Source organism: Diabrotica virgifera, chromosome 7 (genome assembly GCF_917563875.1).
Source record: "Diabrotica virgifera virgifera chromosome 7, PGI_DIABVI_V3a".
In the NCBI taxonomy this organism is placed as follows: Eukaryota; Metazoa; Arthropoda; class Insecta; order Coleoptera; family Chrysomelidae; genus Diabrotica; species Diabrotica virgifera.
In genome coordinates this window covers 210,348,706-210,367,427 of record NC_065449.1, presented here as the reverse complement: position 1 = coordinate 210,367,427, position 18,722 = coordinate 210,348,706, and the positions used below count along the sequence as shown (strand labels likewise).

General features: G+C 33.3%; 1 protein-coding gene and 1 long non-coding RNA gene across 6 annotated transcripts in view; both read right to left on the bottom strand.

The window, feature by feature from the left end:
- Positions 1-1,372: 1,372 nt before the first annotated feature.
- On the bottom strand, positions 1,373-14,984 carry LOC126887939 (uncharacterized). Its single transcript, XR_007699304.1, has 2 exons — positions 12,061-14,984; positions 1,373-11,999 (listed from the first exon to the last, which is right to left on the bottom strand). It is a non-coding gene; the product is annotated as an uncharacterized LOC126887939 (long non-coding RNA).
- A 74-nt stretch (positions 14,985-15,058) lies between these two features.
- LOC114339183 (serine/threonine-protein phosphatase 2A regulatory subunit B'' subunit alpha-like) overlaps positions 15,059-18,722 on the bottom strand; it is a 364,499-nt gene continuing 360,835 nt past the window's right edge. For all 5 annotated transcript variants that reach the window (XM_050655879.1, XM_050655881.1, XM_050655878.1 and 2 more), the window contains one exon: positions 15,059-16,075. In XM_050655879.1, coding sequence (XP_050511836.1) covers positions 15,952-16,075 — 124 coding nt within the window. In that variant the 3' untranslated portion in view covers positions 15,059-15,951. The remainder of the gene's footprint in view (positions 16,076-18,722) is intronic.

Genomic DNA, 18,722 nt, shown 5'->3' with positions numbered 1-18,722 from the left:
TATGAGACCCTCAACATACGTCGGTAGCACCACATTTCAAACGCCTCTAACCGTTTTATGGCATCTTCTGTCAGACTCCAGCTTTCAACTCCGTATAGGAGGACACTAAAGACGTAACATCTAAGAATTCTTATGCGTATATTGATACTTAAAGACAAGTTGCAGAGCTTCTGGCTTTTTCAATACGAGTTTTTATTTCGTAGCTATGATCCCAAGTATCCTTAATGTTGCAGCCCAGGTAGCATATTTTCTGTACTCTCTCGCCAGTTTTATAAAATGCAAAATCTGAGATGGCCTCATATCTAAATTTGAACCTTTATATGTGCAGTATATGTGGTCCAAATTATATACTTCTATCATTAAATGCACAATTGTTTCACATATCGGCTGCACTATGGCATTTCATAAGTTAATTAAATTATATCGGCGATTTTCTGTGTTTTCTGCGTTGTTCTTTCAAGTTTTAGATTTTTAGTCTGCTTTTATATAAAAAAAACAGTTGTTTTTACAACTCTTTAGCCTCGTATCAGCACATGCAAACGTCCAATTGACTATTGAAGGTACTGTAATCGAGAGTGTGGTTACTACAACCATCTACAACTACTACAAATGTAGACCAAACCAAGGAAATTAAGACACGTATTGAAATAGCACGTGCATTATTCATTAAACTTAAAAAGTTTCTTTGTTGTCGGGATATAAGGTTAGAACTACGCCTAAGGATGCTTCGTAGTGTTCTCTACTCTTCTTTATGGCTTGGAAGCGTGTACATTAAAACAAGTCCATCTGAATAAGTTGGCCGCCTTTGAATTTTGGTGTTACAGAAGAATCCTACGAATATCATGGATTTAAAGAATGTCAAACGTGGAAGTAACTAGAAGGATATGAAACAAACCAATAATAATACTAACTATCAAAAGACGAAAACTTGAGTACTTGGGACATGTGATGAGAGGGCAAAAATACTCATTATTACAACTTATTATGCAAGGCAAAATCCGAGGAAAGCGAAATGTGGGAAGACGAAGAACATCCTGGCTTAAGACCTTAAGTTAATGGTTCGAATGTAGTATTGCAGAGCTATGTAGAGCGGCAGTCAACAGGGTCCGCATTGCCATGATGATTTCCAACCTTCGATAGAAGGTGGAACTAAAGAAGAAGAAGCGACGTATTAGTTAAATATAATATTTATGGATTACTGTCGAAGGCCGACATGATCAACCAAAAAAGAAGATGTATTTGGTGATTTTCCTAGTGACTTTCTTGGCTGTGAGTCTGTCTTTTTAGTTTACTCCTCCTGGTTTAAAAACAAACCATGGTAATCTTCAGTATCTGTTTTTTTACTGCGTTATTAAATAAAACTACAAGCAAATAAGAGAAAACCAATATATTAAGTTCATCTACAATAATAAAACAATTTTTATACAACATTACACAATATTCGATAAATACAATATGAAATATTAATAATAATATAATAAAAATGACTAGTAAAAATCATACTATTGAAAAAGTTAAATATTATTGTTAAAATAAACTATACTATACAAAATCCAACAATTAGCTGCGTAAAACAGTGAAAAAAAATCACCAAAATACAAACTTTTAATATCATTTATACTAAAGCTATAATCGCCGTTAAATAAAAACATTTCTTTCGATAAACGAGTGCAGCCAGATGCATCTTTTTAACGATTATAATTTGAACAAGTAAAACTTTTTTAAATTACTGTAATAAAAGTTAAAATCATAGTTTTAACTAAGAATCTTAGCAATAGGAAACCGTTGTGAGAAAACTTAAATATGGACGACATTTCTAATTGTACCATCGTTTACTGACGTATCTGAATTTTAATACAAAGTACATATGTCTAAAGTCCACGAAGAAAATAAATTTCCTGTAGCTAGCTGTATAGCATAAATCACAAAAATACTAGATTTATTGTAAAAGGTATATTTTAAAATACCCTAAAAAGGGGTCACAAGACAAAACGTTTTCGGATTAAGAAACGTGTTCTAAAAGCCAAAAAATAGCATGCCTGAGCCACCAAAGTGAGTTGGGTAAAAACCCTTTAAATGTAAAAGATTATGTTATGTTACATATTTGAATAAAATGTTAATGATGTTCTAGATATGCCTGGATGTTACCAGTTGGCCATTGAAATCCAATATGTGAGGTTTTCTCCAAAAAAAATTCCAACCGCGTGGGAAGAGTCCTGTGTTGCCCTGGGTAACATTCAGGCATATCTAGAACATCATTAACATTTTATTCAAATATGTAACATAACATAATCTTTTACATTTAAAGGGTTTTTGCCCAACACATTTTGGTGGCTCAGGCATGCTATTTTTTGGCTTTTAGAACACTGATGATGGATTTCTTAATCCGAAAACGTTTTGTCTTGTGACCCTTTTTTAGGGTATATTAATATAAAACATACCTTTTACAATAAATCTAGTATTTAGGTCTAAAGTATCACCCCTAACATATTTTCTGAACTATAAAACTTAATAAATTCTTGTGGAAGCGAAGACATCTGTTCATTGTTTTTATGACATTTTGTAACATCATTTTAAACAAGAGTTAACATCATAGCAAACAAGACGTCGCGCGCCGGCTCTATGCAACTAATTGTCAGTAATTAACCGATAACAAAAGTTAACCATTTTAAATACCTAGGATGTTGAATAAACGACACACTAAATCCTGATGAAAAAATTAAAACTCGTACATAAATTGCAAGAGGAGCATTTATGAAATTTAGATCTATTCTCAGCTGAACTTACAACTAAGAATAAAGTTCCTGAAATGTTATGTGTATCCTGTAATACTTTAAGGTACTAGTACACTTTATAAGACCAAAAATATGCATATGTATTTTCAAGATTATCTTTCTCAGAACCTTTAATAAAAATGAACATAAAACTTTTTACATATGAATATCTAACTCTTAGCCCAACCGCACATTAAAGAAACATGAAACGTAAATTACGTTTCATGGAAATAAACCACTGCTAAACAAATATACGTCCGGCCATTTATGAAACTCCCCGAAAATAAAAATGTGTCATGAGCATGAATCACACTCGTTTCATTGGTAGGCGGATTTTGAGATTTGTTTAGCAGTGTTTTAGTTTAATGAAACATGTTTTTCGTTTCATGTTTCATGTTTCTTTGGTGTGCGGCTTGGCTTAGGCAGGCAGGCACATCAAAGAAACATGAAACGTAAATCACGTTTCATGGAAATAAAACACTGCTAAACAAATAGACGTCCGGCCATTTATGAAACTTTCCGAAAATAAAAACGTGTTATGAGCATGAATCACACTCGTTTTATTGGTAGGCTGACTTCAAGATTTGTTTAGCCGTGTTTAATTTTCATGAAACGTGTTTTACGTTTCATGTTTTTCGTTTCATGTTTCGTTGGTGTGCGGCTTGCCTTAGAGAATACAAAAAATATATCTCTTTTCATTTATACATGTACACTAATGTTGTAGAGGGCGCCAAAGTCGAGGCCTCGACAAAAAGTAGTTTCGATGGCGGACAGTTACTCTCAGGGCTGGAATCTTTGAAACAAAAAAATTGTACGGCATTTGAAAAAGGAAGGTTTCTTACGTGACAAATTACCACCGTTAGTGAAAAATTCGGCAAAAAAAAGATTTTAAGGAAATTTGAAAATTTTTTGTGAAAAAATCGCCCGCTTTTCTTCAGTTTTTTCATGGTAAAAATTTTTTTTTATTTTTTGGCCAAATTGTGGTAAATTGTCACGTACGAAACCTTCCTTTTTCAAATGCAGTACGATTTTTTTATTTCAGATATCCCAATCCTGAGATTAACTGTCCGCCATCATTTTTCGAGCCTCGACTTTTGTTCCCTCTACAAAATTAGTGTACGAGAATAAATGAAAAAAGATATATTTTTTGTACTCTCTAAGAGTTAGATATTAATATGTAAAAAGTTTTGTTTTCATTTTTAATAAAGGTTCTGAGAAAAAAATTCTAGAAAAAAATGATTATTTTTGGTCTTCTAAAGTGTACTAGTTCCTTATGGGTGTGAAACCTGGATCATGAAGGTTAATAAGATGAACAAATTAAAAGCCTTCGAGATGTGGTCATATCGTAGAATGCTCATAATATCATGGGTTTAACGCATTTCAAACAGAGAAATCTTAAACAGAGTAGGTCAACAATGCGAAAGTGACTTGATGAAGATCATAAAAAGAGAAAACTTGAATATCTGGGGCATATAATGAGAGGTAACAGATACTGGATACTGCAGTTAATACTCAACGGAAAAAGAGGAATTGGTAGGAAGAACTATTCATGGATCCGAAACCTTTGTCAATGAATTGGCTTATCAGCAGATGAATTGCGCTACAAGCCGCGCAACATCGAGGACGACATCGATAAATTGTCAAGGAAGCTACCCACAACGAAAATTTGAGTTCGGTACTCAAAGAAGGACATTTTAAACGAACATCGTACAAATAAAAGGCACAAACAAATTTTACTTAGGAGTCTTAGTTTCAAAGAACGAAACAACCGAAGAAGAAAAAAAATCGACTGGGTCAAACAAGAACGTGTATCAAGCTGTTAAATCCGGGTCTAGGACGTTTCATCGCCGCCAGTTCATCGCCGCGCGCCGTTTCGATGCCGCCAGTTCATCGCCGGCCGATTCATCGCCGGCCCATTCATCGCCGGCCGATTCATCGACAGTGAGTTAATCGCTATCTGATATATTTCCGAATTTTGGACAGTTATATTTATTATTTATTTTTAGTATTAATCAGGAATTCTAGGAAATGACCATGTCCGTTGCCATACTTAATCTTTTAATAGACTTTTAAACTTTTATAATATAAAATATATTATAATGATAATCTTTTAAATTTCACGGTCAACAATTAAAACCAAGAGAAACTGTTTCTTAAATTCGAAAAGAACTCAACATTTCTGTACAAAAATTTAGGGGAAGTAGAACAGTAAATAATATTTTTTATCTTTTTAATTGTCAAAAGTTTTGAACTGAATTTAACGTCGTGTCGTGTCATCTCCCATAATACAAAATAAACTGACTAACTGGCGATGAAACGGACGGCGATGAAATGGACTGGCGATGAACCGGCGGCATCGAAACGGCGGCGATGAAACGTCCCATTCCCGTTAAATCCGGTGCTATAGAACAGCCACATCACAAAGAACATAAAAACAAACATTTTCCACTCAATACTCTATACTCTATAGTATAGCAATTAAAAGCAGAATGGGGACAACTAAGAAAGTGCCGGAATATATAGAAGAAAAAATAAATTGGTATGGGCACGTTAAAAGAACAGATATAAATAAGTGGATATTCAAAAGAACAGATTTGAGTCCCATGGGGACGAGAAAAAAAGGCAGATTCAGGAGTTCGTAGAGGAATGAAGTAGACGAGGCATAGGCGTAACCAGGGGGGGTTTTGGGGGTTGTAACCCCCCCCCCCCATTAGGATGTACTTTGAGCTCTCTACGCTTAACACCATAGCCCTCAGAGACCTTCCAGTAGTTGTAACCCCCCCTTTCAGGTAGTTGTAACCCCCCCCTTAGGATCATCCTGGTTACGCCTATGAGACGAGGCAATGAAAGACAAGAAGAACTTAAACCACAAAAATTTTAACAGAAAACATACATTTTTTATCTTCTTCTTCCTCTTTATAAGTAATTCTGCTTGTTCATGGGCGGATTAATACCTCTATGGAAGGTTGTTATTCCATTCTTTCGCGTTCGGCCGATACTTCTACCGATTGGTGATTTATCTCTTGCTATTTTTTATCATTCAGAATATTTCCAAAATCATACATTCTAGTTCTATCCGCTTGTCTTTCTAATACAATATTGCAAAATATCTAAAAACTTGACAAATGTTACTTCATTCGTTTCTACATTCATCTATTCGATTACACCTTTATTGTTAATATACAGGGTGGGCCAAAGAAAACAGTCCACCTCGATATTTGGCAGTAGTTACGGATGGTCACAAGCTCGAGCTTAGCTCAGTTTCATTCTTGCGAGCCGAACCGAACTGAATTCGAAACGAGCCGAGCTTTCTTTAGCAAACTTGTCAATATTTTAGCTAATGCTCTAATACTTTTTCTAATTAATTTATTTCTGCTATGACTGATACTTTTGTTTGAGAATAAGTAATTCATACTACAAATATGTATTTTCAATATACAGTGTGTCCGTAAATTACTACGAGTGTTACATTTTATATTCATTATTATGTTATGAACGGGCCACGAGCCGAGCCGACCCGAGCTCAACTTGCAGCTCGAAGTTCAAGCCGAGCTTCGATCTCGAGCTCGGCTTGCCTGGAGACCATCCCTAGCAGTAGTTATTAGATTTTAAGGAAATGACGAAACAGAGATCGATTTTTATTCTAAGGGAGATACACTTTTACGATACATACATTTTTCAACCCCCTCCTTTCCACTCCCCCATCACCTTATCTTTAAATAGGGAATATACCAGGTACGGCACATCATTAGAAAGGCATTAGATGGAGTACTCAGACATAACAATCGTTCACGATTTTTTTTTCGATATTTGCACCGTCTTTACAGAAAAACTGTCAATTCATTTGAAGTACAACACCTATTAAAAAGGTAACGTAACGTCTATGGTTTGCTAACATGTAATTTTTACTGTCACGTCACATTTACTTTTGATGTGACCATAGAGGTATACAGTGCTAGTCAAAAGTCCGTACCCTCCCCTCGTATCTTTTGAACGGTTATACCTATAATAGTGAAATTTGGAGGGAGGAAATAAACGGACGTAAGCTTCTTAACTAGTCATGACAGATGACGTAATAGTGACAGATGACTTTACAGCGCCACTGTGACAGATAATTTTAAATGGGACCTTATGGCAAGTGATACCTCGTTTGAAAGGTATTGAAAATACCTATTCATTTATACTAATTTTGTTTGAGTTTAAGCTAATTTTGATGAAAAAATGAAATAAATATAAAATTGTAGTTTCGCATTTAATTAATAAAAATTCAAAATTCTGCCTATGATTACTTGTCAAAAGGGTTGAAGTTTACGTAAAAACTACTAGAAAATTGAAAAACGTCAAATTTTTTGACAAAGAAACCATAGGCGGACATTTGAATTTTTGTTAATTAAATGAGAAACTACAATATTATATTTATTTAATTTATTCACCAAAATAAAAATCCACCTACACCCAAAAAAATTAGTATGGCTGAATAGGTATTTTAAATACCTTTCAAACGAGGTATCACTTGCCATAAGGTCCCATTTAAAATTATCGGTCACAGTGGCTCTGTAACGTCATCTGTCACTAGTACGTCACCTGTCATGACTAGTTAAGGAGCTTATGTCCGTTTATTTCCTCCCTCCAAATTTCACTTTTGTACGTATAACCGTTCAAAAGATAAGAGGGGGGGTACGGACTTTTGACTAGCACTGTATATTAACATAGAGTGAGCCTAACTTCCGCGCTTCCTGACGACAAGATCTTTTGGACTGGTTTGCGGTATCTCTTTCTAGCACATTGTATCGAGGAACTAAGATTACATTAAGTGTGAATATAGGCACGGAATGCGAGGACTACTGTCGCAGTTTTACTATGCGTAAGAGTGAAACAGCACTGAGCCAAGAGAAAAATATGGTGTCGTCACTTCGCTCTGAATGACACTCTGTCTATGATAATATACAAGTCTATGGATGTGACAGAAAAAATCAAATATTAGCAAACCATAGGCGTTATGTTTCATTTTTAAGAGGTGTTGTACTTCAAATGAATTAACAGTTATGTCTGTAGACAGTCGTTATATCTGTATACTCCATCTAAATGCCTTTCTAATGATGTTCCGCACATGGTATATTCCCTATTTAAAAATAAGATGCTGGGGAAGTGGAAGGGAGGTGGTTGGCAAATGACAGATGTATGTATCGTAAAAATCTGTCCCCCTTAGAACAAAAATCGACCTGTTCCGTCATTTCCTTAAAATCTAATAACTACTGCCAAATATGGAGGTAGACTGTCTTCTTTGGTCCACCCTGTTTGTCATTTTCTGAGTACAATAAATAAATAATTTTTAAATTTTAGCCAGGACTGGTTTTACTTTTTCGCATGAATTATATCCAACCCATATTATAGTGGGGAATTCGACAACGCTGTTTTTTGTAGTTATCATCAATAATCTTCATTTAGGTTATAAAAAGACTTTTCCATGTAGCAAAGATTATAAATGAGTATCAATTTACTTTCCAGACTTCTAACACAACGATAAAAAGCTGCATCTGGCTAAGCATTAAACAAATAAAACAGCAAGTTAACTAACAAATCGAGTACCATGTAACCGAGATTCAAAATATTCTAATAATTAGTCTTAGGATAAAATTGTAGTCCACAATTAAAACAACATATCTACGCAAATTTAAACATCGGACTATATTATGTTTAACAAACAACATTCACTTTTGCCTACACTAATACTAACCAACAAATTCTCTTTACGTACAAAATACTTTGCTTCTTGTATAAAAATCACATGCTGCGATTCGAGTAAGACAACCCTTGAGTAAAATTACACTTTTTACTGTATCGTTGCGTCAGATACTTTTAAATTCAAATTATATATTTTAACAAAAACAAATTAAAGCATCGACCACATTAAGAGCGTGAGCATTCATTTTTTTCGAATCCTGAGTAAACTAATATCTAAATATTTTTTAAAAATTTAAACGCAGAATGAAAGATAACATTATTACCGACGGCCGAAAGTCCCTTAGAATAAACAAAAAGTTTCTTTTGAATGAGATATTTGAAATTAAAAATGACACTCAATTTTCTTTTCTTTTTCACCCTTAAACACCTTAAAACCCTTCTCTGTAACTTATTAAAAATAAACATTATAGAAGTTTTCAGGGACCTTCGACCCTCGGTTATAATGTAATCTTTCATTCTGCGTTTAAATTTTTCAAAAATATTTATTAGTTTATCCAGGATTCGAAAAAAAATATTTAAAAAGCATTTGGCCCAAAATTTTGTCCTACGCTCTTAACTTTAAAAACGTGTATGGGTCGAACTAAATACCTCGTTCAACATATACGCTAATTTATTTTTATACTCGTATATAATTTCTGCATAAAAAAAGTTATTGAAAGTAAAATACTGCATATAACTTTTCCGCAAATAATTAAGGGACTCTTCTAGTGTAAAAGTACGAAATTCATATACTTTTTTGGGAATTTCTAAAATAAAATGAATGTGTGTGTACTTTGTACACACGTAAGAAGATATTCTTCTATTATATAGGTAATTTCAACGAAGTAAATATACTTAACAAGTTATTTGTATTTTATTTAAAAATTAAACTAACTTTCTTATCTACCACTTTCAAAAAACTTTTATTAAAACAACCAAAAATAAAAAAAAAATATGAATCGCCCAGGATTCGAACCCGCGTCATTCCAATCTCGGAGCTAACGCCCTACCAACTACACCAGCGAGGTCCTTCTAATTGACATGTAAGTTTCGGATATAATTACACAACACGGCGACAAATAGTGTAAAAATGTTATGCTTACATAATATTTTATTATTTTACTACAGAGAAACACAAATCCAAAAACACAAGAATTATAATAAATAATACATTTACTAAAAACACTAATATATTCTTTTAATGACTTATTTGTACGGATACAGATACATAAATACCTATCTTGAAAGATTAGCAAGGGACTACATACTGTCTGTGTGCGCAGGCGCGCAGATTTATGTACAATTTTACTCTCAATCGAATCGCGCCTAAAGAAGAATATCTTCAAAAAATACTCTACCAATTGTTTTGAAAATTTGCATGAGCATTTATTATAAAAAAAAATACATGTAAAACAATTTTCATTAAAGATTATTGAAAATTAAATGATTTATGCGCCATCTACTGGCACCGTGAAAATAAAAACATAGCTCCACTGCTGCCAAGATTGGGACTAATAGAGATCCTGAAACATAAAATTTCAAAGTTATTATTGAAATATAAGTTATTTTCTATACTATGAACTAGGGGTTTTTTTGATCGGATAAAAAATGTCAATTTGGTGGTTTTTGAAACAGAAAATGTTTTAGGTAATTTAAAAAATAAATTTAATACTTCGTCATTTTTCCAAATTTTAATATTTTTCAAATATCCTAGTTGATGGTATAGGAAATAACTTATATTTCAATAATCACTTTGAAATTTTATGTTTCAGGATCTCTATTACTCCAATCACAGTGCCAGTAGATGGCGCATAAATCGTTTAATGTTCAATATTTTGTTATGAAAATTGTTTTGAGTTTTCTTTTTACAATAAATGCTCATGCAGATTTGCTCTTTTTTTAATATTTCAAATATTTCTATTTCAAATACTCCCAAAAAAAAAGTATATGAATTTTGCACTTTCACACTAGGATAGCCTCTTAATCCGTTATCAAAATTGCTCTACCCATCAGCAAATATGTTTTTAATTTTCTTGGAACCGCCCAAAACTTTAGAATATAATATTCGTGAATGATAAAGAAGTTCAAAATAATTCTTATGCTGGATACCTCAGACAAGACCCAAAGTCGAAAGGAATGTTAGCAGACCAACAATAATTTGATATACAGTACATAGGAGCGTAGAACCGAAGTAAAAACAGGTACAGAGCCTATAATTATAACAAATAAAAAGATGAATTAGTAAACAATTATTTTTTCTTCTCATATGCTTGTGCCTTTTCCGGTGCCGGATTGAAATTCTGGTCTCTCCTTTACTCACTTCTTCCATTTTGCATTTCTTCTAGTAATTTGTTTCTTTCTCTGCCTACATCATTTATTTGATATCATTTTATTCTTGGTATCCCTATCGATTCTTTTGATATGACATTAATACATTTTGTACATATTAAGGGAATAGCAGTTTTCAATGAATTATTTAATAAAATATTTGTTTAATAAAATAAATTTTCACGACACACCTACTGCAGATACAAATACATTTGCAGCTGTTGTACAACGGATTCCATCAAGTATTCGTTAAATGATTTTTAAAAATAGAATTTAAAAATATCTGACTTTTATGAATACATTGAGAACATTAAACACGTACCGCAAAGGCACGGATACATCAAACACGGTTCGGTGGTCATCTAAGCAGGCGCAGGCGCAATTCCTTTTTTGTGCTAGTTTCGAATGTCAAAAACTAATGCTATGTAGTAGGTATTTTTAGAATATATAACAGCACTTCACTGGTGACTACAAAAACCGATGATAAGACAAGCATTTAGATGATTGATTGTACATTTGTTAAAGTTCGAACAGTTGATATTTAATTTGAAAAATCCAACACAGGTTCTGTTGTACGGAGTGTGCTTAACAGTATTAAAAAGAAGTTTTCAAGCAAGTTTGGCCAAATGTTAAAGTTATATCTCTCAAAGCGAATATAATTTTTATTCCCCAGCTTATTCATATACAGGTAAGTACGGAAATTTATTTTCGGAACATAGGACTTTCAATGCAGTAAGTTAGATTCTTGATTTGCAATTAACCAGTGTAAATTTCAACACAACGTCGCTATGTTTCATATGTAATTCATTTGTTCCACTGGATACGCTGTACTGAACTGAGATCTCTGATTTGCAATTAACCAGTGTAAATTTCAATATAACGTCGCGATGGTTTAAAATTAATTGATTTGTTCGACTGTAATCCCTTTACCGCTGGCTATCGCACCAGTGCAGCGTGTCCAGTGGAACAAATAAATTAAATATGAAACATGGAGACCACGTAGACGCCCTAGACTCCGGTGGAGAGATAATAGTACAGGATACCTGAAAGCTATGGGCGTGGAGAACTGGATGGAGATTGCTCAAGACAGAGATGAGTGGAGGCATGTTGTCGAGTCGGCTAAAACTTACGAAGGGTTGTAACGCCACGGAGTAAGTAAGTAAGCTTATCGAACTAGATTGTAAATTGTTGTAACGAATTATAAGACTATTTAGCAGCCGATTTACACCATGACGACCATGTACACTATTAAGGAAGCCTGTGGCTTTCTGCGAAGTCATAAATCTTTGGATGGGCTAGTTTCTGAGGGAAAGTGTTGTATCACTGTGGTCAAGTGCGAACGTTAAGGCATGATACTATATTCCCTCTCTAAGAACATCTAATGATCCCATAAATGATACATACAAGATAGCAAAGAATAGCTACTATAGCTATAGCTACTGCTAAGAAAAGATCGTCTCCAAAGCTGTATGAAAAGTTGGGAACACCAGAGGAGATGAAAAGTTTAAACGAGCAGATCATTGCAAAAGCAAGGAATGTCATCAAAGGACTTGATTAATGTGCGACAGATTAAGAGTGTCGGATGGTAGAGTGTCAAGATCCGATGTTGAAATAAATCAAAGGTGGAATGAGTACTTTAAAAAGCTGCTAAAGGAAGAATACTAGAGGATAGACAGAGGATGCGGGACTCCAAATGGGAATGCAATACCGGAGATAACGAGAGGTAAGGCTGTCGAGGCTTTAACTAGGATGAAGAATGGTAAGGCACTAACCTTTCAAACCTTCACAGGTATTTCATCTGATCTGATGAAATACCTGTGAAGGTTTGGAAGGCTTTAGGAGAGGAATTGGTTAATTTTATTGTGGCACATGATGAGAAGGATATATGAGAAAGAAAGGATACCCAATGAATGGAGGGACAGCGTGAGGTATCACTGTATGAAGATAAAGGTGAGATTCAGGACTGTTTATAGAGGGATAAAGTTAATGTCGTACATAATGAAAATTTGGAAGATGACTGTAGAGCAAATGCTAAGGAGGGAGACATCGATAGGAGAATAACAGTTTGGGATTATGCCAGGAAGGAGGACAAAGGATGCCTTGTTTGCTTTGGGACAGTTGATAGAGAAATACGAATACAAAAGCGAAGAGAGATACATTTGGTATCTATGGATCTTAAGAAGGCTTACAACATAATTCCTAAGCAAAAGCTATGGATATGTATGAGAGAGAAACAGGTTCCTGAGAAGTACGTAAGGCACGTGAAGGATATGTATCAGAAAGAGTACATCAAAGTAAGGCTCTTCACAAGTTCCTACCTGTTTTAATCTTGTTACCTCAAGTGTACGTGATTGAGAGAGACAGGACTGTTTGGTTATATCGAATTGCGATATCCTCGAATGAAGGATAACTCGAATGACTATCGAAGTGAATGAGCGGGGTACCCTGTGATCCAAAAATGAGGAAAAGGCTGAAAAGAAAGATGTACAAGAGTGTGGAGAGGCTTGGGTTAATGTACGGCTTTGAAGTGTGGCATGTAAAGAGGATTCGGGAAAAATGGAGGTACAGTATTTCTCATGATCATCTTTCAGTGCGTCACAGTTTTTCGATTTCTTTCTAAGACAGAAAAAAGGCACGTCGGTGATTACATCTCGTCGGTGCCATTTTTATAACATTTCTTCTAGTTATTCTAGTTGTCGATAGATGGCGCCATAATAAAAAATAATTTTTTTTTAATTAGATCATAATATTACAAATATAATCTGTATAATTTATAAGACTATACAAATCAAAGAAAATACCATTTTATAAATGCAAGAAACACATTTGATTTGTTTTTATTCCAAATTGAAAATAAAATGTGACAACTGTCAGATTTAACTAAAATGTAATGTTAGAGTAAATGTCATAAATGTGTATTATCACGGATTTACCCTTTTTCCTATCATTTGTTACGCACTGAAAAATGATCATGAAAAGGACAATAGCTGTAATGAAAAAGGTATCTCCAGTGTTTCATGGGTACGATTTACTTAAAAAATGGCGCTAAAATGGATCCTGTAGAAGCAGCAAAAAGTGATGTTTGCTGTACTGATAAGTGGTTTGCTCCATTCGAGAAAGATTAACTAAAAGAAGTAATTTACACTATTGAGTTAATAAAACAATTAACGGTATGTCACTTTGTTACATGTTCCTACGGACACAGAAACAATAGACGGAGAGGCAGCGCTGAAAAATTTCTTTGAATTTACTAAAGCTAAATTTTTCACAGTTGATTACTGTGATTGTGTAGAGAAACATAGTGCGGTCGGTCAAGCGAAACGTAGAACAGGGGTTACTGAGAGGGTATCAAAGTTGCTTTCCTACGAAGGTAATTAAATCCATTTACTAAGGCTGAAAATCAGTACACACATTCTAAATTTAATATAAATAAAAGTTATTATAGTCGGTCAGCTGTATGACGGGACAGAGCCGGTCGGTCGGCCCCAATGAATGTACAGGGTTATTCACTATATTTTGACCCCCTTGTAAACTGCTTTATTTACAGAATTAGAAAAAAATGTAAAATACAAAAGTTATTCGATTTTTTAATTATGATATTTTGACATATATATCGTACTAGTGACCTCATCCATCTGGACGTGATGACGTAATCGACTGTTTTTTTAAATGAGGATAGGAGTCGTGTGCTAGCTTATTCGAAAGGTTATTCAATTCTCTATACAGTACTATAAACACTAAGATCATTATTTATACAGGGTGTCCAAATAAATTTTTTGAATTAATAATTAAACAATTAATTTAATTTAAAAAAAATTTTGGACACCCTGTATTGTAATCATGTTAATGTTTATATTACTGAACAGGGAATTGAATAACCTTTCAAATGAGCTAGCACTCGACCCCTATTTCCATTTAAAAAAATAGTCGATTACGTCATCACGCCCAAATGGATGACGTCACTAGTACGATATATGTCAAAAAATCATAATTTAAAAATCGAATAACTTTTGTATTTTACATTTTTTTCTAATTCTCTAAATAAAGCAGTTTATAAGGGACCGGCCGGCTCTGTCCCGTCATACAGCTGACCGACTATAATAACTTTTATTTATATTTAATTTAGAATGTGTGTACTGATTTTCAGCCTTAGTAAATGGATTTAATTACCTTTGTAGGAAAGCAACTTTGATACTCTCTTAGTATCCCCTGTTCTACGTTTCGCTTGACCGACCGCAGTATGTTTCTCTACACAATCACAGTAATTAACTGTGAAAAATCTAGCTTTAGTAAATTCAAAGAGATTTTTCAGCGCTGCCTCTTGGACTCTAAATAAATACTCCCGAAAGAAAGTAAGTAAATATTCCTGAAAGTTTAATATGAAAGTTGTAGGTTACGACAATGACTAAAGGATAATGAAGTTAGAGATTTTAAAGCTTAACAGAAAATCAACACAAGATGCAGATACATAAGAATATAAACCTGCTCGGAAAACCTGCTGAAACTACGGTTAAAGGCTGTGGACAGTCAAGTATATATACTGTGTTAAAGTATGCCAGTCAAGATTATATTTGCATTTTAAAGAAATTGTAATTGAATTGTAAAACTAAAATTGTATCTATTATTAATTTTGTTATGTATTCGTTAAACAATTTTTATGCGATTACGTAGCCGTAACAATAAATTAAAGAAAAATACGTACGGTGGTAAAATTCTAGGGCTTAAAACTGTTATGACAAAGAAAACACTTACTTTTACTGTAGCAAAATATGAAACCGCTTTTTTATTCTTAGTTCAATGATTTTAATATCAACGTCGGTATTTTCAGTCTTTATTACAAGTAATATCTCCTATTCCCCACAATTTTATTCCAATACTTCATCAGAAATATGTTTCTGTTATTTTCCTTTTTCTAATTATGATTCGATTTTATGTTAATTTCTTAAATTAAACGTTTTAAGTAATTAACTCAGGCTCTAGTATGTTGTTTCCGAGATCAGTGTATAACACTGGTAAAAAATTCAAAAAATAAAATTTTTTCAAATTAAATATCGTTGTCGAGGGGCGTATTGCTTAGGGGAACTAATTGAACATTTTGGAAAATTTAGACGTAGCTCCAATTATGCTAAATACTACAATCGCTATCTTCCGACAACTCAGCGGGCTCGTCTTCATCGTCATCGTCATCATCCAACGCGCCATCTAGATGATGAGAAAGAAGGTCGTCTTCGTTTCCTTCATCGAATGAGCTGCAACATAATAATTTATTAAGCTGACAGTCTTATATTAACGAGTGTGGTGCAGTTAGTACGAAGAAGCTGAAAACGTTATCATTATATTTAAATATCAATACAATTCTGATTAGTGACAGCCGCTCTTAATACGTTCCATGCTGACGTCACGGATTCGTGACGTTTATCTGCGTACCATCCTCGCGAATGTCACGGTTACGGGTGGAATGCATCGATAAATTTTATCATCATCACTTTATCGTAGAAACCTCTCATTGCATTGTTGTCTATACAGGGTGATTGATTAGTGGGGTAAAGCTCCGTAGATCCGTTATAGTAATAGATAGCAATAAAAGTTAATAACAAAAATTGTAGCCAACTTTGAGCTTCACATTTGAAAACTAATTAGAATGTTACAGGGTGTTTGATAACATAGTGGCAGACCAAACTTATGTTTTTTAAATGGAACACCCTGTATTTTATTTTATATTCGAAATCTTCATAACTTCTCTACAAAAATATAAAGGTTTGTTATGTTATGCATGGTATTTACAAAGTTATAACCAATTTTATATGAAAATCGTAACAAGTTCAACTCACTGTATAAATAAAAATAAGTACAAAAGCAATGGATTGTTGATGCCATATTTTTTTATTTATTGTCAAAATTTTCATAAATGATTGATATTTTTTTCTTTATATTGAATACAGGGTGAGTCAAAACGCAAGTACATTATTTTCTCAGCAATTTTAAATGGAACACCCTGTATTTTTTCTAATGAACACCCTGAACATTCACTATGTCTAAAGTTATTAGTTTTCGAGATATTTTCATTTTTCAGAGCAAATTATTAATTACGGGTCTAAATCTTTCCAAATTTTAAGTAAGCCATGGCCATGACTGAATTGTCTAAAACTGACAATTTGCGATTACTGATTATCAATCTGGTAATAAATGTAACAATGTAGCAAATAAAGAAAGAAATATAATTTATTAGTAATAAATTTTACAAAAAAAAACACAACCACAACATGTAACATTTTTGAAACAATTAAAAACTACTTTTGTATGTAAGTGCAACAATGTAACAAATAAAGAATGAAAAATAATTTATCAGTAAAAAATTTTACAAAAAAAAAACATGGAACACAAAATACAACATTTTTGAAAAAATAAAAAGTTACTTTTAATAAAATATTTTAAATATTTAATTACACAGTTGTTCAAAATGACCTCGTAACACATTTATGCATGCCTAAAAACGGTCATTCAATGAGTTACTTACACTACTAAGCATTTGTAAATTAACACTTCAAAATACACTTTGTATTCTATTTTTCATCTCATCTCTTGTTGTTGGAGGCATTTTATAACCTTCATTCTTAAAGTAACCAAAAAAATCGGTCCAGTTTATTCAATTTATTAAATTCTGGTAATCTGGGTGGCCACGCTACTGGTAAATGTAAAAATGAAAATATCTCGAAAACTAATAAATTTAGACATAGGGAATGTTGTACGGTAATGGTACTTTTCGATAGTGATATAAAATACAGGGTGTTCCATTTAAAATTACTGAGAAAATAATGTAGTTGCGTTTTGACTCACCTTGTATTCAATATAAAGAAAATTAGCAATATCAATCATTTATGAAAATTTTGACAATAAATAAAAAATATGGCATCAATAATCCATTTCTTTTGTGTTTATTTTTATTTATACAGTGAGTTGAACTTGTTACGATTTTCGTATAAAATTGGTTATAACTTTGTAAATACCCTGTATAACATACTAAACCTTTATATTTTTGTAATGGAGAAGTTAAGAAGATTTCGAATATAAAATAAAATACAGGGTGTTCCATTTAAAAAAACATATTTGGTCTGCCACTATGTTATCGAACACCCTGTAACATTCTAACTAATTTTGTAATGTGAAGCTCAAAGTTGGTTACAATTCTTGTTATTATCGCTATCTATTACTATAAAGGATCTAAGGAGCTTTACCCCACTAATCAATCACCCTGTAGAGTTGCACTACGCTAAAAAAAATTCGTTAACAATTAACTTCGGTAACAAGTTCGTTGGTGATTTTGGTTTTTGAGTAAGAGTGTATAACCGCCAAGGTCTTGAGGAGGTTATGTTTTTCAAAATTGAGGTTGACATAATAGACCATGGTGTTGTAGGCAACAGTCATACTTTGGCTGAAAAGATTTGACGGTGGATGTTTAATGCCCTGTGGTACATTAAATTCTGATTATTATGTGTGTCTGAGTGTGCGTATTGTGTTTATATATTGTGTGTTGCATATGTATTGGGTATGAGGTATGATTGAAAACGTGTGTCCCACATTTTCTTATCGCTATTGTTAGTATATTCTTGTTATTCACTTTTTATTTTAGGATTGGGAATCAAAGCCTTTACAAGCTGTTGATGGGTTTTGCTACATATTTTTTTCATTTGGTAAGATAAGGGCTGCTTCTTTGATTTTTCACTTTTTGGTATCAGTTTACTTCATGATTATTGATACATCTTTCCACTGTACTCTGTGTTCATTGTCCCAGACATGTTTTGCATATCTGTGAGTTGCCGAAATTCCTGTTTTTGATGTATGTTTCATCCTCATCATCCTCATTTATCCTGATGTTTAATGGTCTTGCAGCTTCTC